A 22,821-nucleotide genomic window follows, 5' to 3' on the forward strand; every position below is an offset into this window, starting at 1 on the left:
TTTATATATAAATAATATATATATCGCATATAATATAATTTCTATCTGAAAGGTGTAACTCGGGTGCATGCAATTGGAAACAAAATGCTTCCCTCCACACAGAGGGGTTATTTTCTAGAAGCCTATATCCAACCACTTCTTACACAGCTCAGGTGGAAAACGTGGAGAGAGGGCCAGGTGAAATGCGCTTCTCTGGCCCCAGCATCCCCAGCCAGACTGACTGTCACGGCCACCTACAAAGAAGCTGAGGTCCACGGATGCAGCGCGACTCTAAAGGTACAGGGTCTTCAAGTCGTAGAAGCAGAGATTAAACATGAGTCTATACTCTGATCGTTGCCTTGGCGCTCTGCTGGGTCTGGTGTTGGCGTTGCCCTGCAGGAGGGTTCTGGGGAAGGACCCCGGGCAGGGAGTGTCCTGCCTGCACCCAGGGTGGGCGCCTTTGGTGCTGGTGCATCTCCCATGCCCGCGGGAAGCAGACCCAGAGCACCCATTGGTGCGGGGCAGCCACCTGTTTCCCCAGCGTCCTGAGGCTGGTTGGCAGCGTAGCGCAGGGGAGGCGGGCTCCCCAGGACGCCCTTCAGCATATACAGGCACACGCCTCACGGGCTCCGGGCCGTGCCGTTTGGGACGGAACGCCCAGCCCTTCGGATTCTGGCAGAGGCACTCAAGTTCGGTTCATCCTTTCTGCTTGGAGACATTGCCTGTTTCCCTTGCAAACTGGGAAGCAGAAGTCAGCACATCCGTCCAGCAAGGGTGGGGTGGCCGGATCGCCCAGCGCGCGCCCTGAAGGTTCACCTGAACGGAACCGAGGATGGAGCCCTGGTGGGGCCTCTTCTACCTCACGTTCCTGTGTTCTCTGATGCACATCCGAGGTAAGGGAGGGTTTGCTCTGGGGAGAGCTGCGTGGGTGTGCATTTCTATCTGGCTGCTTTAAAAAAAAAAAAAAAAAAACTCCGCCCGAAACCCCTTCCACTCAGGAAATGGCTCTAAGGTGCCAGATTGTAGAAAAACAAAAAAACAGACCAATTATGATGGCTTTGAGGGGAGGAAAAGGGGCCGGGTACCAATTCAGGGTCTGGGAATTGGATCCAGAAGTGTAGGATGTGGACTCAGTACTTAGACGCGAACTGCTTTTGATCTCTGTGTGTCACACACGGAAAAAAGTGACCCGTGTTCCTGGGGCGTGTTGGGATTTTTCAATTCCTTGTTTTCGATTTAAAATAATCAGTGCTGCGTTTCTGGATGGGGACAATGGAACTGAGATCCAGCTTGGTTCTGTGGGACTGATCACCCAAGATTGGGTTTGCTGGAAGGGCAGCCTCCGTTCAGGTTTTTAGACATTCCTCACCAATGTCACCCCTCCTGTTGGCAAATTAAAAGCATCTGAATTGTTTACGCCCCAAACTTCAATACAGGTTCTTCTGGTGATGCCAGGATTTTGGTTTGTCGGGGAGCAGAGGTGGGGAGGGACCTAGTTTGGGAACTATTATTTACCCATGCCATGTAGGATTTAACCGCAATTGGATAAGCTCCTTTGGTCCTCATTCGAATTTTAGGAGGTGGAGGCCCAGGCAGGATTTAAGAGTGAGAAGTGTTGTAGGTTAGGAATTGAAAGGATTTCATTTGGGTGGCGCTCTTGTGACATTTCCTGTTTATCCTGTTTGAGGATGGTTGTTTAGGGGCAGATGTGGTTTTTGTGAGACATCCTGGCACCCAGAGCCCAGAATCTTCCCCGAGACCCTTCCGGGAATCCTTGCTGTCTGCACATTGTGGCCCCCCGGCACGTGGGTCACGCAGAAACCCAGTCCAGGCGCTTGTGTTGGCAGGGAGATGTTAGTCCCTGAACTGGCACCAGGGCTGAGAAGAGCAAGAGAGCAGAGCTCTGATTCTACACAGACCCGCCCAGAAGCCGAGCCAGCAAAACCTGTCTGAGCGTTTATTCCTGCAGCTGTGCACACAGTAGGAACTGTGGGTTTACCTGCGGGCTCAGGCAACTCAGCCTCCTCCCAGGCACGGTCGGCTTGCTCCTCTGGGGATAATGGGATGTCAGATTCCTTCAGCGCATCTCATGGCTCATCGTATGTGCTGGGGAAACTTGTTGTGGATTTAACCGCTGTTCTTCAGAAGAGAAGAAAATGCAGGAGCCGGCCCTGGCTGACGTTAGCTGAGTGCTTCCGAGGATGCCCAGGTTACGTTCTTTTGATGAGGGCGTGACTGGCGACAGGCTCTGCGGGTGTTAATCAAGTTCATTCTTTTTTTTTTTTTTGCGGTAAACGGGCCTCTCACTGTTGTGGCCTCTCCCGCTGCGGAGCACAGGCTCCGGACGCCCAGGCTCAGCGGTCATGGCTCACGGGCCCAGCCGCTCCGCGGCACGTGGGATCCTCCCGGACCGGGGCACGAACCCGTGTCCCCTGCATCGGCAGGCGGACTCTCAACCACTGCGCCACCAGGGAAGCCCCAAGTTCATTCTTGAACTTGGGCTGGGGCTGCCAGGCTCTGTGCACTTTTTCTTTCTTTCTTTTTAAATATGTTTCCTTTTTGGATCGAACACGGAACGTTTTTTTTTCTTTTTGAAGATATTATTTTATTTTTGGCCATGCCGCACAGCATGATGCTCTGGGGAGAGCTGCGTGGGTGTGCATTTCTATCTGGCTGCTTTAAAAAAAAAAAAAAAAAAACTCCGCCCGAAACCACTTCCACTCAGGAAATGGCTCTAAGGTGCCAGATTGTAGAAAAACAAAAAAACAGACCAATTATGATGGCTTTGAGGGGAGGAAAAGGGGCCGGGTACCAATTCAGGGTCTGGGAATTGGATCCAGAAGTGTAGGATGTGGACTCAGTACTTAGACGCGAACTGCTTTTGATCTCTGTGTGTCACACACGGAAAAAAGTGACCCGTGTTCCTGGGGCGTGTTGGGATTTTTCAATTCCTTGTTTTCGATTTAAAATAATCAGTGCTGCGTTTCTGGATGGGGACAATGGAACTGAGATCCAGCTTGGTTCTGTGGGACTGATCACCCAAGATTGGGTTTGCTGGAAGGGCAGCCTCCGTTCAGGTTTTTAGACATTCCTCACCAATGTCACCCCTCCTGTTGGCAAATTAAAAGCATCTGAATTGTTTACGCCCCAAACTTCAATACAGGTTCTTCTGGTGATGCCAGGATTTTGGTTTGTCGGGGAGCAGAGGTGGGGAGGGACCTAGTTTGGGAACTATTATTTACCCATGCCATGTAGGATTTAACCGCAATTGGATAAGCTCCTTTGGTCCTCATTCGAATTTTAGGAGGTGGAGGCCCAGGCAGGATTTAAGAGTGAGAAGTGTTGTAGGTTAGGAATTGAAAGGATTTCATTTGGGTGGCGCTCTTGTGACATTTCCTGTTTATCCTGTTTGAGGATGGTTGTTTAGGGGCAGATGTGGTTTTTGTGAGACATCCTGGCACCCAGAGCCCAGAATCTTCCCCGAGACCCTTCCGGGAATCCTTGCTGTCTGCACATTGTGGCCCCCCGGCACGTGGGTCACGCAGAAACCCAGTCCAGGCGCTTGTGTTGGCAGGGAGATGTTAGTCCCTGAACTGGCACCAGGGCTGAGAAGAGCAAGAGAGCAGAGCTCTGATTCTACACAGACCCGCCCAGAAGCCGAGCCAGCAAAACCTGTCTGAGCGTTTATTCCTGCAGCTGTGCACACAGTAGGAACTGTGGGTTTACCTGCGGGCTCAGGCAACTCAGCCTCCTCCCAGGCACGGTCGGCTTGCTCCTCTGGGGATAATGGGATGTCAGATTCCTTCAGCGCATCTCATGGCTCATCGTATGTGCTGGGGAAACTTGTTGTGGATTTAACCGCTGTTCTTCAGAAGAGAAGAAAATGCAGGAGCCGGCCCTGGCTGACGTTAGCTGAGTGCTTCCGAGGATGCCCAGGTTACGTTCTTTTGATGAGGGCGTGACTTGCGACAGGCTCTGCGGGTGTTAATCAAGTTCATTCTTGAACTTGGGCTGGGGCTGCCAGGCTTGGTGTACTTTTTCTTTCTTTCTTTTTAAATATGTTTCCTTTTTGGATCGAACACGGAACGTTTTTTTTTCTTTTTGAAGATATTATTTTATTTTTGGCCATGCCGCACAGCATGTGGGATCTCAGTTCCCTGACCAGGGATTGAACCCGTGTCCCCTGCATCCCTGCATTGGAAGCGCAGAGTCTTAACCACTGGACTGCCAGGGGAGTCCCTTGATGCCCTCTTATAGATAGGTACACGGAGGCACAGAGGTGTTCCATCATTTGTCTGAGGTCACATTGCTGGGAACATGCACAGGCGGGAGGGACGGGAGGAGGGACGGGAAAGGTAATGAGGTCTGGATCAGGGTGCGTCGGTGTGAAGACGTTGTGCAGCTGGCCCGAGTCCTGGGTAGTTTGTTAAATGCATGGACCACCCCCTCACACCCCAAACCACCAGCAGCTGTCGTCGGCGTGAGCGAGTTCACGAGGTCCCCAAACACTTCCTGCAAGGCTGTCAAGATGCTTGTTACCAAGGCTCCGGAAGAGCAGACTATCACCATGGTGAACGTCACTTAAGCGTTCTTATAATGACTAAACTGTGTGTATAAAATAAAATAAGAATTTGATTACAGTTCTGAGGTATAGGGGTTTACAATTCGGCAGTGTCAGATTTCCAGTGTATTGAATTACCTTTCGCTATCAGACCTGGATGCACTTGAAGGACCAGGAGACCAAGTGAGGTCTTCGAAAGTGTGTGTGCTTAAACAGAGCTCCTTTAGTCTACCTACAGACTAAAAAAGTACCGGCATCCCTTGGTATTTGAGGGGGATTAGTTCCAGGACCCACTGGGACACCAAAACCCATGGATGCTCAAGTCCCTTATATAAAATGATGTCATATTTGCACATAACCCACGCACTTCCTCCCGTAGACTTTATTTTTTTGTTTTTATAAATTTATTTTATTTATTTAGCTTTGGCTGCGTTGGGTCTTTGTTGCTGCGTGCGGGCTTTTCTCTAGTTGCGGCGAGCGGGGGCTGCTCTTCGTTGCGGTGCGCGGGCTTCTCATTGCGGTGGCTTCTCTTGTTGCAGAGCACGGGCTCTAGGCGCGCAGGCTTCAGTAGTTGTGGCTCGCGGGCCCTAGAGCGCAGGCTCCGTAGTTCGCGGCACGCAGGCTCTAGTTGAGGCGTGCGGGCTCGGTAGTTGCAGCGCGCGGGCCTCGCGGCATCGGGAGCTTAGTTGCCAGGCCAGGGATCGAACCCGTGTCCCCTGCATTGGAAGGCGGATTCCTTACCACTGGACCACCAGGGAAGTCCCCTGAAGTTTAGTATTTTTCAAAGACAATTGAGCCAGAGTCAAAAGGGGCACCTTAAGTTTGCCTGAAGGAAGTCGGGCTTTGTTCCCTGGGAGTCCTGCTTCAGCTGGGTGAAATCCCTCAAGGACAAGAAAGTCCTACCGATTTATGGCGTGCAAAGTGGCTTAATCTGTGACCGCTGGTCCCTGGAAGGACTGGCTTAAATTAACCCGCGCTTCAGATGAAGCCTGTAAATTCCTATGTAAAGGAATGGAAAGCAATTGTCTTGAAGGGCAGCCGTTCCCGACACTGGCTGGAATAATAAAATCTACGATTCTGCCTGCCGGTGAGGGGTGGGATTCTTATCCCCTGATGGACCCACTCAAAGGTAATTAAATTCAGCACCTATAAATTCTGCTGCTGACGGCTGTACTTGGTGCCAGGGCTTTAGATAGTCATCAGTTTTCCCCCCTCTTCTCAGAGCTAGCCTGGGGCTGGTTTTCTCCTTCAGAGGGAATAATTCGGGGGTTAGTTAGTGGGAACTGGGACATGTGCCTCTATCGTGGTCGCCGTGGAGGAGCGGTGGGTTTTTTCTAGCGCATGGTGTCATCCTCAGCACTGTGCCGTGATGATTCCAACAGCTCTGCCCTTTGCAAAAATCCCCTTTGTCCTGTAGGCTTGTGGGTCTGAGAAGTTCAGGGAAGCAAACTCTGATACAAAGCATCTTAGAATCTTGCTGGGGTAGAATTTGACTGGGGAGGGAGGGCATTGGTTACTACAGATAACGAGAGAATTCCTCCAAGTGCCACTCAGGTGGTTTCGTCTCAAAATCCCTCCTAAATAGCTTTGTTTTTGGAGGGTAGGGGTTCCTGGGTATGGCGCTAAGACCTCCCACCCAGCTGCATGAGTCATTTTCAACGCCCATCTCCAGGACGTCAGCAATGGGTGACCAGCCTTATGATCGCAGACCCCACGTGGCTCCTTTCCCCTCGGTGTTTACAGAGCCCAGAACATGTGGGATCGATTAGAAACCGCCGAGCCAGCTAAACTAAGCAGATCAGAAACACGTCTTAGGTTCCCAGCCCCGTCTTAGGCTCCGATTGAAAAAAAAAAGAAAAAGCTAGTGGAAGTCGTTGCCCTGGGGAGCTGCATCCCCCCTGCCCCCCAGCTCCACCGAGGTTGAACCTCTGAATCAGCGTCGTCCACCTGAGTGATGTCCCTGGCAGGGCTGCACCCGGTGGGGCTACTATTTGAAGCACATGGGGAGGGTCTTGGCTGCAGCCCCTCTGGGGCTAAACCACTGGCCTGCAGGACCGGATCGTCGCCAAGCCCAGGGTAGGGGAGCGCCTCATACTGGGTGCGGTCCGCCGGCTCTGTGCATAAGTCACGCCCACGGGCCTCCCAGTAGCGCCACAGCTAGGGACAGCTTCCTCCGTGACCTCTCCTCGTCAGAAGCATCTCCAAACGGAAGGAGGCTGCTGGAAAGAGAAGGGGACACAGAACGGGGTTAGGGCAGGGTGGAGGGACTTGGCTGTTCTCAAAGCCCCAGACAGCGCTCCCTGGCTTCCGGCTGCAAGAAGGCCAGCCGGCAAGGCTACCACATCCCCAGAGACGACCCAAGGCCCTTTTGGAAAACAGCTCCCGCCCAGCCATGGGTTGGTTGAGCGATGGATTCGGGAGAGGCCAGGAGGAGACAGATAACAGAGGCTTTGATCATCTCAGAACAGGGAGTGGCCTGACGCTCAGGTTGGAGGACACTGTGTAGGTGCTTCTTCACGGGACGCCTGGAACTCCTGGGAAGAGCCTGGCGAGAGTTATCTGTAAACTGTCAACTGGCGATTAGAATGCAAATTCCGGAGCTGCCCTTGTAGCTGAGGGCACTGGGGGCCCTGCACCGGTATCTGTCCTTTCAAACTGGAGGGAGGGTCAGCCACAGCCCCACTGGCAGCCCTGGAAGGAATGTGTCTTCAGAGTCCCCAAGGCTGACGCTGATTCCTGTCACCTAGCCCCTGCACAATGACCCAGAGCAGAGAGTGGCCAGCTTGTCCCCAAAAGAGGACCTGGCACAAGCTGGAGGGACACAGACCCTGGCCAAAGAGAGGGGCAATGAGGACAGATGCGGGACCTCCCTGTGTTAGAGACGGCTCTCCGGGGTTTGGCCTCTAAACACACTGAGCCCCGGCCTCCAGCCCAGGCCTCTGTGAGGCTGCCGGTGGGTGCCCTCTGACCTCAGCTCCTCTGCTGTCCAGTGCCTGGGCCGGCCCCAGCTCCGGAAACCCCTGCCTGGGGGCGTCCACGCACCGGGCTCCCGGTTCCCTTGACAAGCAGCCCCAGAAGCTGCCCCCATGGCATCCCAGCCGGGCCAGGCCAAGGGCTTCCCTGACCCCAGGCTGGACGGGTCAAAACGACCTCCAGGCAGACTCGGGGAGTCTAGGATGCCCTGGGTCTAGGAAAACGGTGTCCCCCCCGCTTCCCGCCAGCCCCCTTCCAGGCACAGGGGCTGGGACTGGGGCTCCTGGAGGGTCTGGGTGCAAAATCTGACATTGCCCTTAGGCTCCTGGAAACTGAGGCCCCTCGGCTGGGACAAGGGCATGGTCGTAACACTGACGGCCCCTCGTGGGCGGAAAGAGGGATGCTCGGGTGACCTGCAGATGTTTGAAGTGGGACTTGGTACATAGTAGGTGCTCATAGATGGTTGAGCATCCTGATAGGTCCCCAGCGACGTGTTCGAGGCAGGGCTGGTGCAGGGCAGCGGGGGCACAGGGGGGCACCTCCAGGCCCCCACCTGCGCCGGCCAGAGCGACAAAGCGGAAAGCAGGTCATGGGGGCTGAAAGCAGTGTCTTTGCCTGAAGAAACCCTGCCCCGTACAGATTTAGGATTTCACGCAGAGATGCTTGAGCACGTGGATGGACCTTGAACACGGGATGCTCGGTGAGAGAAGCCAGACACAGAAGGACACACCGTGTGTGAGTCCAGAACAAGCCAGTCCACAGAGGCAGAGAGTGGGGCTGTGGTGTCAGGGGCTGGGCAGGGCAGATAGGGAGTGAGTCTTAATGCAGACGGTGTCTCTTTTGGGGGATGAACATGTTCCGGAACCAGATAGCAGTGGCGTTTGCATAGCATTCATTATAAACATACTAAATGCCACTGGATTGCCTGCTCTAAAGGGGTGAATTGTATAATCTATGGATTCTGTCTCAACAGAGCTCTTTTCAAAAGCTCTTTTTTATCAGCCAAAGATGAGATACAAGTTGGTCAGGAGCTCAGAGGTTTTCTGATTGGGCTTCTCTAGTTTTAGAGGCGGCGAAGGTGATGGGTGGGATGTGTGTGGGAAGAAGCCCTTAAACTGGCAGGAAAGGGACACTCAGCTCGTTAAAAAGGTTTTGTGGGGTTTTTTTGAGATAAAATTCACATGCATGAGAGTCACCCTGTGAACGCTTTGAAAGTGAATAGTGCAGACATTTTTGTTCAGCATGCCCACTATGTTGTACAACCATCACCACCATGGAATGCCAGAATGTTCTTATCACCCCCAGAAGGAACCCCGTCCCCGTGAGCAGTCAGTGCCAGTCCCCCCGACTCACTTGTTATCCACCCAAGTTTCTCCGAGTTGAGCTTGTAAGAAGACTGAAACCCAGCCTCCGCTTCTCTCCAGACCCTAGACTTCCTCATAGTATTTTTAGCAAGTCCGAAACTCGCACGCCAACAAAATTTCTGGGCCCCCGAACACTGGGAGGGAGCCGGGGTTGAAATGTTTGTGAAATGCTTGCGGGGGTGTCACGGAGAGGCAAGGGCAGCGCGATTCTGGGCCTCAGTCCAAGATGCATCCTGTCTTAGCCATAAAGGAAAATATCCACAGTTCCAGCCACAGAGCCGCCACCGTACCGCATTTCCCGAAGGCATCCCCTGAGGTGTAAACTGGGGTCAGAGTGTCTCCCGGTGCGTAAACCACTATCTTCCACACGGCTCACGTGTCACCTCCTCCAGGCAGACCTCCAGGTCGGCTCACACAAGACGTGCAATTGCCCCCGCTGCCTTGTGGTCCCCGCTGCACCCTGTCCCCACCTTTAGGGACATTCACGGGTCTCTCTCCCCTAAAGAACCAGGAAGCAGGGCTAGTGTCGTTGAAGGTCCCGTCCCCATTGGGTAACAGCATGCCTGGATCAAAGTCGCAGTTCGTAAATGTTTGCAGAATGCACGGGTTCTTTGGCTTTCCAAGACGTCTATGTGTTTTGCTTGAGGCAGCTGAGATCCTAGGAGCATCTCCCTCCTGTTTAAGACGGGGATACCAGGAACTTCCCTGGTGGTGCAGTGGTTAAGAATCCGCCTGCCAATGCAGGGGACACGGGTTCGAGCCCTGGTCCGGGAAGATTCCACATGCCGCAGAGCAACGAAGCCCGTGTGCCACAACTACTGAGCCTGCGCTCCAGAGCCCACGAGCCACAACTACTGAGCCCACGTGCCACAACTACTGAGCCCGCGTACCTAGAGCCCATGCTCCGCAACAAGAGAAGCCACTGCAATGAGAAGCCCACGCACCGCAGGGAAGAGTAGCCCCCACTCGCTGCAGCTAGAGAAAAGTCCGCACACAACAACAAAGACCCGGCACAGCCAAAAAAATAATTTAAAAAAAAAATTTTTTTTTCCTTTTTTTTTTTTTGCGGTACGCGGGCCTCTCACTGTTGTGGCATCTCCCGTTGCAGAGCACAGATTTAATTAAAAAAAAAGATGGGGATGCCATTGGCAGCAACATGGATGGATCTAGAAATGATCATACTAAGTGAAATAAGTCAGACAGAGAAAGACAAATACCATACGGTATCACTTATACGTGGAATGTAAAAAATAATACAAATGAACTTACACAACAGAAACAGACTCAGACATAGCAAACAAACTTATGGTTACCAAAGGGGAAAGCAAGGGGAGAATAAATTAGGAGTTTGGAATTAGCAGATGTCAACTATTGTATATAAAATAGATAATTAGCAAGGACCTACTGTACAGCACAGGGAACTGAATTCAATATCTTGTAATAACCTATAAGGGAAAAGAATCTGAAAAAATATATATATGTATAACTGAATCACTTTCGCGTACAGCAGAAACTAACACTATATTGTAGCTTAACTATACTTCAATAATAATAAAATAAAAAAGACGGGGGTGCCGTCATCTTCCTTCAGAGGAATCTTTGGTGAGGGGCACAGCCTGCCAGGAGAGCCAAGATGTTGGCTTCACAAACACACCACAGGGGAAGTGGAGAGAGAGAGGGGGACTTTGGTCTTCCGCTGACCTGGGTGCTGGGCTTGACCTTTGCACCAGGGGGGATGTCTGGGCAGGTGGGGCCAAGGGGGTGGAGACAGGTGTCAGGGGGCCCCGACGGTCCCGTTGTGGTGTGACCTGGCGCCCTATGTCTGCCCACAGGTCAAGGTGACTTTGATTTGGCCGACGCCCTCGATGACCCCGGTAAGTGCCTGTCTTTCTCTAGGAGATGCTATGCTTCGCAGCCTGTGTCAGCTCTGTGGTGCCTCGGGGCTGGGTGTGGCGGGGATTCCGAATTCCAGGCAGTGAGAGCTCTGTGTTTCACCCAAGATCACAAGCCCCGGGAGATGGACCTTCACATCCGGCCTTAGCTGTGGGGCTCAGTCTTATGTCTTGGTAGGTCTGGGCTCCCCAAGCCAGGGGTTCGCGCATACCCTGGAGGGTTTTCCTTCTCTTAAATGTGGTTCACCTCTACTCGCGGGGCATCTGCGACTTGGAAGACCCCCCTACACCCCACCTGTGTGTGGCCACTACCCTTGAGGTCAGCTGGACCTTCTTGCCAGCGGAAAGGCTGACTGTACATCTCCTGGGCCCGGGAGGAAGGTCTGGATTAAGGCCCACAGTCAAGCTGGATGGCAGGAGCATTCAGACCTGGGGCCTTGGGGAGGAAGGAAAGGTTGTGACCTGCAGGCACAGTGGGAAGAAACATCAGTGCTTGTCTACTCAGAAAAACCAGCTTCTTCTGTCATCAGGGGAACCCCCGGTCCCTCATCACACATCAGTTACGATGGATTTTCCGAGAAGTAAAGAAGGGACGTGATCACCAGACCCACTCAACCTAAATAAGGATGACAACCAGGGCTTCCCTGGTGGCGCAGTGGTTGAGAGTCCGCCTGCTGATGCAGGGGACACGGGTTCGTGCCCCGATCCGGGAAGATCCCACATGCCGCGGAGCGGCTGGGCCCGTGAGCCATGGCCGCTGGGCCTGCGCATCCAGAGCCTGTGCTCCGCAACGGGAGAGGCCACAGCAGTGAGAGGCCCGCATACCGCCAAAAAAAAAAGAAGCTTGAGAACGAGGGGACAGTGTGGCCTCCAATAGCAGCCTGTCACCACTTCTCCACTTATGAGCCAGGGGACGACACTTAGCACTCCTGTACTCTCAAAGGAGCTGCTTTTTAAAATGAAAATACACCCTAGGAATAATAAAATTTTAACAATATTTCTTCTCTAGAGAATGGCATTTTGAAAGATATTCATTATCTAAGTTTTTACATTTCTGTTATGTTGGAATTTTTACTATGTATTATTTTGTAATCAGAAAAATCGCAGACATGTAAGAAATAGAAAGAACAAAATAATGGAGGCAAGACCTGCTCCCTCCCCAGTTTTCCCCACTAACTGAGGCTTTTGCTAGCGGTAACCGTGACAGAGCAGATATGAGATTATTGTCAGAGCACCAGACAAGCCTAGTGATGCAGATCGAAGCTGACACACTGCTTCCCCCATCTGACTGCAATGGTGAAGGGCTCAGTCCTTCCCAGAGTGGACGGACTGCGAGGTCAGGGTTATAGGAGGGCCAGTGGTTGCAGCCACACTGCGGGGCATTGGGAGGTACCCCCCCCATTCAGCCTGGGTGGTCGGCATGGGGTCTGGGATGGATAAAGAAAGAGCACGCCCAGGGTAGGGCACACGCAGCTGAGGGCTGTGGTGCAGAATCGCCAGAGGCGTTTTATCGATTAAAAAACATCATCAACCTGTGAACTGGCAATTCCCCTCCTAGAAAAAGGGAAGGATTGAAAGGAGAGACTCAGACGCATACGTGTTTACAGCGGCGTAGCTCATCATCGCCAAAAGGCAGAAGCCACCCAAATGTCCCTGGACGGATGGATGGAGAAACAGCCTGGGGTCCATGCACACAGTGGAATGTGACCCAGCCATGAAAAGGAGTGGAGCTCTGACCCAGGCTACCACGTGGATGGACCTTGAACCCACGATGCTCAGTGAGAGAGGGCTTTCTGCAGAGAGGAAGGACCCTGTCCACTGTGCACCCGGCAGTTCCAACCTCCCTCACCCTTGTCAGGTGCCACCCCTCCGAGCACCTTCCCCCAACCTCTTCCTCCTGCCCCTGTCTGCCCACCCACACTGCACCCCCAGATTCACTGAGCCTGGCAGACAGGTACTCTGCACCTGATGTCCCGTCCATGAGTGCTGACCTCAGGGAACCGAAACCACCTGGGAAGCTGTGGACCACCGCGTTTACGCACCCCCGGCAACAACAGGCACTCCGCAGACTTTTGTCACATGAAGAAACACGGGCAAGAAAGTGAGAGAAGCGTCGTCCTGGAATCGGGGGAAGCTTCTCTCCAGATCTGCCTTCACCCGCCCTACCTCTGCTCTGCAGGCATGTAGTCACCTTGCACGTTTGTGGGGCACCAGCTCTGCGCCCTCTGCCCTCGATGCTCTTTGCTCAGTCGGTCCTCCTGCTGGCGTCCCAAATCTCGCTACCTCACCTCCTGCAAGGCTCGGATGAAACTTACTTCCTAAGGAGCTGAGCTGACCACCCCAAGAAAGTTTTGCTCCCCCAGCGGGACCTCTGCATAGCTCCCGTGGGCGTGGGTTTTAAAGATGCTTTTGTTCTCCCCCCCACCCCCGAATACAGAGTGGAATTTGTGTTCATATCATGTCTGTGTTAGCGCCTTGAAATTCTCATTGTTTATTAGGGCATTAACGATTCTTTCTTGGAGCTGCATGTAAATCCTCGATGCATACTGAATGTATGTTCTCTCTGTCCACAGAGCCCACCAAGGAGCCGAGCTCAGGTGAGGGACTACCTGGCTGCACAGAAATGAGGCTGCGCCCCTGAGATGAGGTTTTTGAAGGGGTTTCTAGGGACGTGGAGTGTGTGAAAGAGGGGCAGGTGTTTAAAGCAAAGCCTAGTCCTTGGGGAACTGGAAATCAAAATCACAGTGAGACATCATTCCTACTAGGACTGCTAGAATCAAAATGTGGGCGATACCAAGTGTCGGTGAGGGTGTGGAGACATTGGAGCCTTCGTGCGTTGCTGGTGGGGATAGAACATTGTTCAGTCTCAGCGGAAAACAGTCTGGCAGCTGCTCAGAAAGCTACGTATAGAATTTCCCTGTGACGCAACAGTTCTGCTCCTGGGTATAGACCCAAATGAACTGAAAGCAAGGATTTCAACAGACACACGCACACTTAGGTTGATCGTGTATAATTCCTACATTGGTCCAGGAGAGAAAAATTAAGAATAAAGTTGATGAAAAGAATGATAAAGTTGATTGAATGAAGAATAAACTTGATTAACTAGAGGTCCAGAAATTTTAAAAAAAGAAAAGAAAGGAAGAAAAAATAAAATAGTAGGAATAACGTAACATTAATTACTGTAGATGTAAAGCGATTTAATGACTGTTAAAAGACAGGGCTTAAAGCACTTTTAAATCAGTTATATGCTATTAAACAAAGTGAAAGTAAATGTTTGCGTAAAGATTCGGAGGCAGATACCAGAGGAAAGTGACATCACGTAGCAAATGTCGCACAAAATAATCTTCAAGGAATAAACAGGTGTTTTTTTTTTTTCTGGCGTACAGTGTAAAGGCTAAACAGTTACAACTTTTGTAACTGTGTGCATGCAGTTTTTTCTTTAAGTTCTACGTTCTGAGGTTTTCCTTCTAGCGGCTACATGATCTGTGAGCAGCAATGTGAATAAAGTACAAGATCTAGTTCTTATTTTATAGGCTGCTACTGACGGAAGGACATTCTTCTCTTCTAAACATGCAGTGTTGCCTTCCCCACAGATATCTACCCAAAGCCGACGCCTCCCCACCAGCCACAGCCCGGAAATCCCGACAGCAGTGGAAGTAAGAAAGTTCATTCATTTCAAAGCAAGTTTGATGAAAGGTGCTTCTTTTTTTTTTTTTTTTTTAACTATGAGTTTTCATCTGACTGCTTCTGAAGTAAGAACCAACTCAGCTTTTATGGGGGCGGGGGGAGCAGTTTGCATCATTTTATTTCCTCGTTGCTCAGACACTGGGAGAATACTGAGCATTTGGGGACGTTGTGTATTATTATGCTGGAATTTTAATCAGGCTGGAGGACGAGTCTTCTTCTAGCTGTTTCCGTGGTTCCTAATAAGTTCCCTTGCACTGTGCGTTTTAGGTCATTTATCTTCAGTTTCTCCTTTGTTTTAAAAGCTTGGCAGGCACTGCGCCTATAGCACTTTAAAAAAAAGGGGGGGTGACCAGGAGGGGGGTAATATGACCCAATAGCCCATAAAGTCCTCAGCAATTCAAAAACCCTAAAGACCTAAAAGCTGACCGGGCAGAGGTGACCAGTGACACTGGCCAAGTTGAGAGCTTGCGGAAGCTTCCTGGAAGCTTGGTGTGGCCTTGAGATGGGTGGAAATTCATCTCCTCGGCGGTGGTGATGGCCATGGTGAGGGAGATGTCATGAAAAGTAAGACGTAAGGTTCTACGAAGCTGTTACCTAATTGCAAAGCAACCCAGGCCACTAACTGCGTTAGTTAATGGACGCTTACGTCACTACTTTGTCATCCTTGATACCGAAACTTGGCCTCTGTACACCGGTGCCAAATTGAATCTCAGAGACAGAGTTTCAGGTGAAGTAGAAAAGAATAGCTTCGTTGCTTTGCCCGGCAAAGGGGGACACAGCGGGCTCCTGCCCTCATAACTGTGTCCCTGGGCTTCCCTGGTGGCGCACTGGTTGAGAGTCCGCCTGCCGATGCAGGGGACGCGGGTTCGTGCCCCGGTCCGGGAAGATCCCACATGCCGCGGAGCGGCTGGGCCCGTGAGCCATGGCTGCTGAGCCTGCGCGTCCGGAGCCTGGGCTCCGCAACGGGAGAGGCCACAACAGTGAGAGGCCCGCGTACCGCAAAAAAGAAAAAAAAAAAACTGTCCCTATCTGGGGTGGGATTCGGTGAGGAGTTTTATAGCAGTGGTTTAAAGGGTGGGGCTGCTGAGAAGGACCAGGGTGCCTGCAGGGCCTGCACTCCTTCACAGTCTAGACATCACCTGGGCTCAGGTGGTCTCCTGATGGGCTTCTGTGCTTCTCAGAGGGTATCAAACTGTGGCCTTCTCTTTGGAATGAAGAATGCCTTATCAAGTAGTTAACATGGTCCATTTGTTGGGGTTTTCAATATCTGACAAACAGTATTGTCATGTGTATCCTTTGAGGGGGAACCAGAACCTGCCCCCAGGCTGCACCATTGTTTCTTCACTGTTCCTCCCTTGTCTCTGCATCCCCTCCCTTCCCTGGTTAGCAACTGCTTGAATCTGCCCTGTTGGAACTCAGGGAAGGTCATGGGGGCTGAATGAAGCCTATTTCCTGTAATCAAGAAACGGGGGACACAGGAAGGCTTTTGTGCCCAGGAGCTCCACAGGGCCCTGCTCGCTTTCATCCCCTTTGTTTTTTTTTTCCCCTCCAATTTTAACATCCCAGCTCCATGGATTCCTTTCTTGTAAAAATTCCTCCCAGCCTTTTCAACAAACTATTGTCCAGTGAAGCGCTGTTGTTCTACAAGGTGTCGATGGAAATCCCTCCTAGGGAGCGTTTCTTGCTACAGTCTATTTGGGGATCTCGGGTTAAACGTATTCCCGTGGGCTTCCCTCCTACGGGGTCCAGAGAATGTTGGATGCTGGCCATCCTGTAGGATGAGTCACCAGGACCAGGGTGACTCATCCACCCCAGGGCGTGGGTGGCAAGCCTCATGCTTGGGAGGGGTCCCTCTGTGACTCAGGGTTCCAGCAGCTGACACATTCCAAATGAGAGGGAGGTCGCTTTCTGGCCTTTGTTGTCAAGCTCTGCTAAAACCCAGTGGGGAGATGCCTTTCAAATGGTGCCCCCAAATAATGAATTTATATTTGATATGAGTTATATGGCTTTTGGTATCAGCCTGACTGTCCCTTAGAAGCTAGTTTTGCTGATGGTTTACTGTGTATTGGGGAACACGTCTTGATTAAGGGGTTTTGGAACACTGATGAGACTCAGTGAGTATGCTTTCTGCCTAACCCATTTGGAACGATTCATAATGAAATGATAAAACGTGTAAAAACAGGGACGCAGCAAACTCAACGCACACAGCAAACGAAGAGGGGAAAGAACTTGATTAGAACTTAAGTATGGAAACAGCAATACAGGAGTAGAAGCTCTCCTTAAATTTCACGCTTGCCCTCTGGCTCACCCAGGTCCTGTGTGTGTCTCTTGAGAAGAAAGGTGAGTCACTGAAGGTAGTGGTGAGCAGTCCCTTGAATACAAGGTGTTCTGGAATATTCTGCGGTGCAAGAAAGGCTCTGCAGGTGCAATGGGAGATCCTGGCAGAGACCGTGTTTTGTGCCAAGGCTCTGGGGCAGGAAGCTTGGGCTAAGTTCGAAGGTCAGATTAAGGGCATTTGTGACAAAAGTTAAGATTAACTCCAGTGAGGGAACGTACCCACGCACAGCAGGAAGGGTAACACGTCATCAAAAACGTGAGATGCTTCCGTCCTAGTATTGATGACAGGCTTTTGCAAACAACGTGATGTTTGCAATAACGCTAAACGCTGGAACATTCACAGGGCAGCGTCTGCCAGATTCTTTTCAGGAATCCGTGAACTTCTTGCTTTCAGAACCAAAGGAGGAGGTTCTGGGCGCCAAGGTCAACACGGTGTTTAAAGCTTTGGAGATGTTGAGTACCAGAGGTTCTGTGAAGGCGATAAACAGCAAATATAAATAAGCCAGGATGTCATGTTGTATTTTGGCCTTTTGTATTGTGTGAATGGTTCATTGTGGGAAGATGTCGTTCTTTTCCTAACATCACCTTGGTGTTTTCCAACAGATATCTATCCAAGGCCAAAGCCACCGCCACGTCCCCAGCCTGGCAGCTCTGACAACGGTGCAGGTGAGTCCTGAGTACTGAGACGCCTTCTGGAAGCATTGGGAGGGATGCAATGGACCATCTTGGAATTCTGTCCTCGGGTGGTGAAATACGTTGGCGTTTGAAATATGCAGAGGTTCTTTAACAAGGAGTCCACCTGCTGTTACCAATCGCTCTGTTAATGGAGGATGCATTTTGTTTTGTTTTGTTCGGGGATGAAAGAATGCAATGCGCCCCAAAGACATCTCACGTCACTATGGAGGAAGGGGATTCTCTGCGTCCTTGGTTGCCCTGTTTTGGGTGTTCCATTGAGTTTTGCTTCCCTCGTCAAGAGCCGTTTGGGGCCACGTTGCCTGAGTTCCCGCCATAGATTGAGTGACGTGTTGGGAATCCATGCACCTGGGGGAGGACCACTCGGGAAGGGATGCCGGCTCATGGTGGTTGGGAGAATCGCAAGAATTCCAGGGCTTGGGCAGACACGTGTGCCGACAGGTGGGTGCTGGGGAAAGCTCAGCTCTACGGGTATCCTCATTTCCAGCTGGTTTGGCAATGGGGAGTTCCCCTGTTTCCGATTCTCTTGAGATATTATTCGAACGTTGAATTCCTAGGGTGCAAAACACCGTTGCTTACGCCCAACCTGACAACCTTCAGAGAGATCCAAGCATCATTTCTCCCCTGCAGGTTTCAGCTTGGGGTGGGGGGCATGTCTGTCTCCAAGACCTGACCTCTAGATCCTAAACTGTGATCCTTTCTCTGTATCCCTTTGCGCTGCAGCAGGAGATCAGGTTATACTTTGTAACATGCAATGCCATGCAATTGTGGTTAATTTATTTCCTTGAGTTAGAATGAAAAGTACACACACACACACACACACACACGCACGCAGGGATTTTTGCCTTTCCTCCACCAATGCATCCCCAGAGCCAGAAGCCAGACATGGCACACAGTAGGTCCTGTAAAGATCAGTTGTACGAGCAATGCCTTAGCTAACTTCGGCGACGGAGGGCTCACCCCTAAACCCCTGCATCAGGACACATATACCCTCCACTGTGTTGTTGGCTTGAAAGGTCTAACGGCCCCGCCTCCAAAAGGCTGTGTTCTTTGACTGACAGCATCCAGCAATGTTCCTAAGGGGTTCTCACAAAGCTGTTCTCTGTTCCAAGATGTTTCAGGAGGCACCCATTTATCATTATCATTATCATTATTATTAATTATTATTGGCCATGGGTCATGTGGGATCTCATGGAAAAGTGTATCCGAGCCAGATTTGAAGGTGATAACCCAGGTAGAGCATCTCAGAAAAGTCCGAGAGCTGTTCCGCCCCGTTTAGATGTCAAGGCCCACTTCTGTGAAGTTTTTTGAGACAGAGGGCTGGACCTCACAGCAGGTACTAGCGACAGGTGACACGATCTGAGCATCACTGTGGCCCCTTACAAGATGGAGAAGGAAGGTTACCTTGTTAGGGTCTGGCTGGCGCTGGGAGAATGCTGCAGTTTGGTTGAGCAGATATTCCTACCGATGGGGGAGGTCCGACCTCCCTAAGGCAGGTACACGATGGATATTCCTACCGATGGGGGAGGTCCGACCTCCCTAAGGCAGGTACACGATGCACAGCGAGGGGTGGAGAGAGGAGGCCAAAGGGAAGAGAAAATTTCTTAAGTTTACATTTTTCTTGCCCTGCCATAAAACCTGCATTTTATTTCACATAAAGGATATGGTAAACGACACAGGTGAACAGGCACATGAAGAGACACAGGGCGAGGGGGTCCCAAGTTAGGAGCTTCTAGGGTTGGGGTGCGCTGCCTTCCACCGTGTAGATAGATTCACTCATTCAGAAGCTCTCCAAACCCCCTCTCCTGGGTTTTAACAGAGGCTCTGTCACGTGAGCCTGACTGATGCAAACTCCTTGGCCACAGGACAGGGGTGAGGCTGAAAGTCCCAACCCTCCCATCGCTGCTTGGTTGCCCTGTTTCCAAAAGTCACCTCATTCACGTAAATTCAGGTGTGGTTCTGAATAACAAAAGACACCTTTATCTCTTTTGTCACTTCACAAAAGACCCCTTTATCATTCCTATCATTTAGGAAATTCCAAGGGGCTCTGTGTTTGGATTAGGGAGGAAAACCAAATACGTATATATATTTCTGATTAAAATCACAGTGTCGCTGTCTGCATCCTCTTTATAGATCTTGCTTGAGGCTAGGGGTGGAAGTAGCAGGTTGGGGTCCAGGCCCGGCCCGGTGAGAGCCACGCCCCCTCCACCTCCACTGGTCCCGCTCCCCCTCTAGCTGTAACGCCTGCATCTCCCCTTCCTAGCTCTGTCTGTCCCCACCTGCCCACTGGGAGGCCAGCTCCGTGAGAGCAGAGGTTTGGTCTGCTCCGCTCTGGCCGTGTCCCCTATCAACTTCATGGCACTCTTCCGAATAAATGAATGACCGTGTGCTTGTCCCCTTCTAGGTGGAGATGGCTACCCCTCGTACGGCAACCCACAAGGTAACACACGGGCGGGGCAGCCCACCTTTCCCAGGAGCGAGCTCTCCACGTCACTGTGGGATGCAGTGGGGTAGACGTGTAATGATTTCAACCTGAGGGTGTTCAGGGAGCACCTACTGTTCCCATGCTCGTCTGGAAGCTCCTGAACACACATGTCTGTCCTTCAGGGAGGGGTCCATCCTGTAGGGGTCAGAGAAGGAGGGCGAGGACAGTCCTCAGGCTGCAAGATGCCTCGGAGCTCTGAGAGCAGGGCTGGGGTTCGTGGACCTGCCGCTGGGCCACTAATGGCGTCCCTTTCATTGACCACTACTGACCGGTAGCCAAAATGGAGAGGAGGGGAAGTCATGGCATTCAGCCATGGAGAGCCCCCAGAGGGCACTGCCGGCCCCATCACAGGTCCAGCAGTGGGGGCTGGAGTCCGGATGGTGGGCTTTTGTTGTGTGTCACTGGGAGGATGGGGTCCAGCCTCTTGTTCATCTGGCATTTGGGTGGAGGGTGACAGTGAATCCGCCCAGCTGACCCCAAGGCTTTGGGAAGAAGAAAGGTATTGAGGTGTCTTTCCAGCCTTCAGCCCCTATCCCCATGCGGAGTCTCAGTACTGCTCTTTGCTGGGTGTACAGACATTCTGGGGAAGTCCATGGATGCTTCTCTCTCGTGGGCAGGAGGTGGGGCAGGAGGGGTGCATCTCAGGGCAAGAATCCAGGTCTGACACGTGGTTTCACGGGGCCCACGGCAGGACAGAGGGACTCATCCTAGACTGGGGCAGAATGGAGGTGGGTAAGGATGCTCCTTGAGGGGACCATCTCCAAGGCCGAGTCTAAAGGATGGGTGAGAGGCAGCCAGGACAGGAGAGGTAGGTGCTGTGCTAGGTCGGGCTGGGTACACCCCCGGGAACAACTCTAGTGTATGGAGCCAGGGTGTGGAGTGTGATGGGCAGAGAGCAACACTTGTGACTGGCTAGGCGACCCCATGGGCTCGTCTGCACTTTATACATGCTTCACGGGAAAAACCCTGCCCCTATTTATGTGATGCATGGATCAGAGGGCCAGCGACGCTCAGGGAGATCAGTGTTAAGACCCAGTTAGTTCCCAGACTAAAGAGGATGTTGTAGAGACAGTGGACATGGGGATAAGAGGTCAGCCTGGAGGACCATTTGGTAGTCACCGTTGATATCACCTGGTTGATTTGTATGGGATGGCAGAGAGGAAAGAGGTGTATCCGTTAGCACTGCTATGTAACAAAAGACCCCTAAACATAGTGATTTTAAACAACCACCATTGAATATGATTATGTGAGTCGCAATTGGGCTAAAACCAGCCCACATCCATCCAAGAGGCCAGGCCAGGCTGGGCCACAAGGCAGCCAGACACGGTACCAGAGAATAAAGAGGAGCATCACCAGGATAAGAAGCATCACAGCTTCATGTCTGCCGGTTCTATTGGCTGAAGACCCAATTCTGAGGATGATGACCCGGACCCCCCCCCACCTCCCATGCCACCAAGTCACATGGTAGAGGGTGTGCATGGGGGGTGGGGAGCCCTGGAAAGCGGGGTCCAGCAGGGGACGAGGTTGAGACAGCAGCACAAGGGAGGGATAGATCCCTGGGCACCGTGGTAACGCTCTTCCAAGCATCACGGGAGCCACATCCACGGCGTGGCCACTCATCCGTCCCCTACGACACGCCGGGCACTTGCCTGGATCTGTTGTAGGACATGGGTGGTTATTTTAGATGGAAGCAACGATTTGTTCTTCTGGGGAAGTGTGGATTTTTGTCCCATCAAGCTTCCGTACCTTGGATTTTGTGCAGGAATACCTAAGCTTCCCTTAAAGCATTGATGTTTGCTCTATGGTTGCGTTCAGAGCTCCAGCATGATTTGAGGATCGGGCTATCAGGCACTTCTTGGTTAAAAAAATTTTTTTGCATGAGTGAACATTCTATGTCCCCAAAGCTACAGATTCATCCAAATTCACAAATACATGAAAAAACGTATCAAGCCTATCTTCTGCGCAAAACTGTTGGATGCCCCAGTCCGGTAAGACTGGTTGGTAAGCTCCCCTGAAAGCAGAATCACTTCCTCGGGCTTCTTGTGTGCATTCCATCATCTGCCCGTGAATAGGAGGGTGGGGAGGGCCGGGGATGTGATTGCAGAGTTATTTACTACAACCAGCGGCGTTCAGGCTGGCTATGTTTATCACAGTCCATCTTACTTTTCTGGGTTCCCGCAGGCAACAGGATAGCGAAAATCGTGTCTCCTGTCCTGTGCGGGGTGCTGGTGACCCTGGTGGGGGCAACGACCAGCTATTTCCGGTACAACAGGAAGAGGAATTGTTGCAGGACAAATGGCAAGTTTCCCTCCCAATTTTATCTTCCCTAAGTGTAAAAGCCTGATAAGTGTATGAAGAAATGTAACAAAACAGAAGCAGACTCACAGATACAGAGAACAAACTAGTGGGTCCCAGTGGGGAGAGGGAAGGGGGGAGGGGCAAGATGGGGCAAAGAGATTAAGAGATACAGACTGCTGTGTATAAAATAAATAAGCAACAAGGATATGTTGTACAGCACAGGGAATAGAGCCAATATTTTAGAATAACTTTAATGGAATACAATCTAAAAATGTTGAATCGCTGTGTTGCATGCATGAAACTAATATAATATTGTACATCGACTATATTTCACTTAAAAAATTACTTTAATAAAATAACAACCAAAACAACTTAGGTCCAATAGACGCACTGGCACATCTTCCCACGAATCATATGTCTCTAGGAAATTTGTTCTCAAGATGAAAAATGTTTCATTTTATTTAGAATTGATTACTTTTCAAAAAGTCCTTAAAGTAGTTTTTTTTTTTTTTTTTTAATACAGGCCTTTAGAGCTGATTTGAAACCCCACCT

General features: G+C 51.3%; 1 protein-coding gene across 2 annotated transcripts in view; it reads left to right on the forward strand.

Annotated features, from left to right (window-relative positions):
- Window positions 1-479: 479 nt before the first annotated feature.
- Window positions 480-22,821, forward strand: part of XG (Xg glycoprotein (Xg blood group)) — a 27,440-nt gene continuing 5,098 nt past the window's right edge. The window contains exons 1-7 of one of the 2 annotated variants that reach the window (XM_024756299.1): window positions 480-872; window positions 10,710-10,751; window positions 13,343-13,366; window positions 14,363-14,465; window positions 17,397-17,459; window positions 19,891-19,926; window positions 22,153-22,269. In XM_024756299.1, the coding sequence (XP_024612067.1) occupies window positions 10,743-10,751; window positions 13,343-13,366; window positions 14,363-14,465; window positions 17,397-17,459; window positions 19,891-19,926; window positions 22,153-22,269 (352 nt within the window). In that variant the 5' untranslated portion in view covers window positions 480-872; window positions 10,710-10,742. The remainder of the gene's footprint in view (window positions 873-10,709; window positions 10,752-13,342; window positions 13,367-14,362; window positions 14,466-17,396; window positions 17,460-19,890; window positions 19,927-22,152; window positions 22,270-22,821) is intronic. The other variant, XM_024756298.1, reaches the window with a different exon arrangement.

This window comes from Neophocaena asiaeorientalis, unplaced genomic scaffold (assembly GCF_003031525.2).
Source record: "Neophocaena asiaeorientalis asiaeorientalis breed wild unplaced genomic scaffold, Neophocaena_asiaeorientalis_V1.1 scaffold69, whole genome shotgun sequence".
NCBI lineage: Eukaryota > Metazoa > Chordata > Mammalia > Artiodactyla > Phocoenidae > Neophocaena > Neophocaena asiaeorientalis.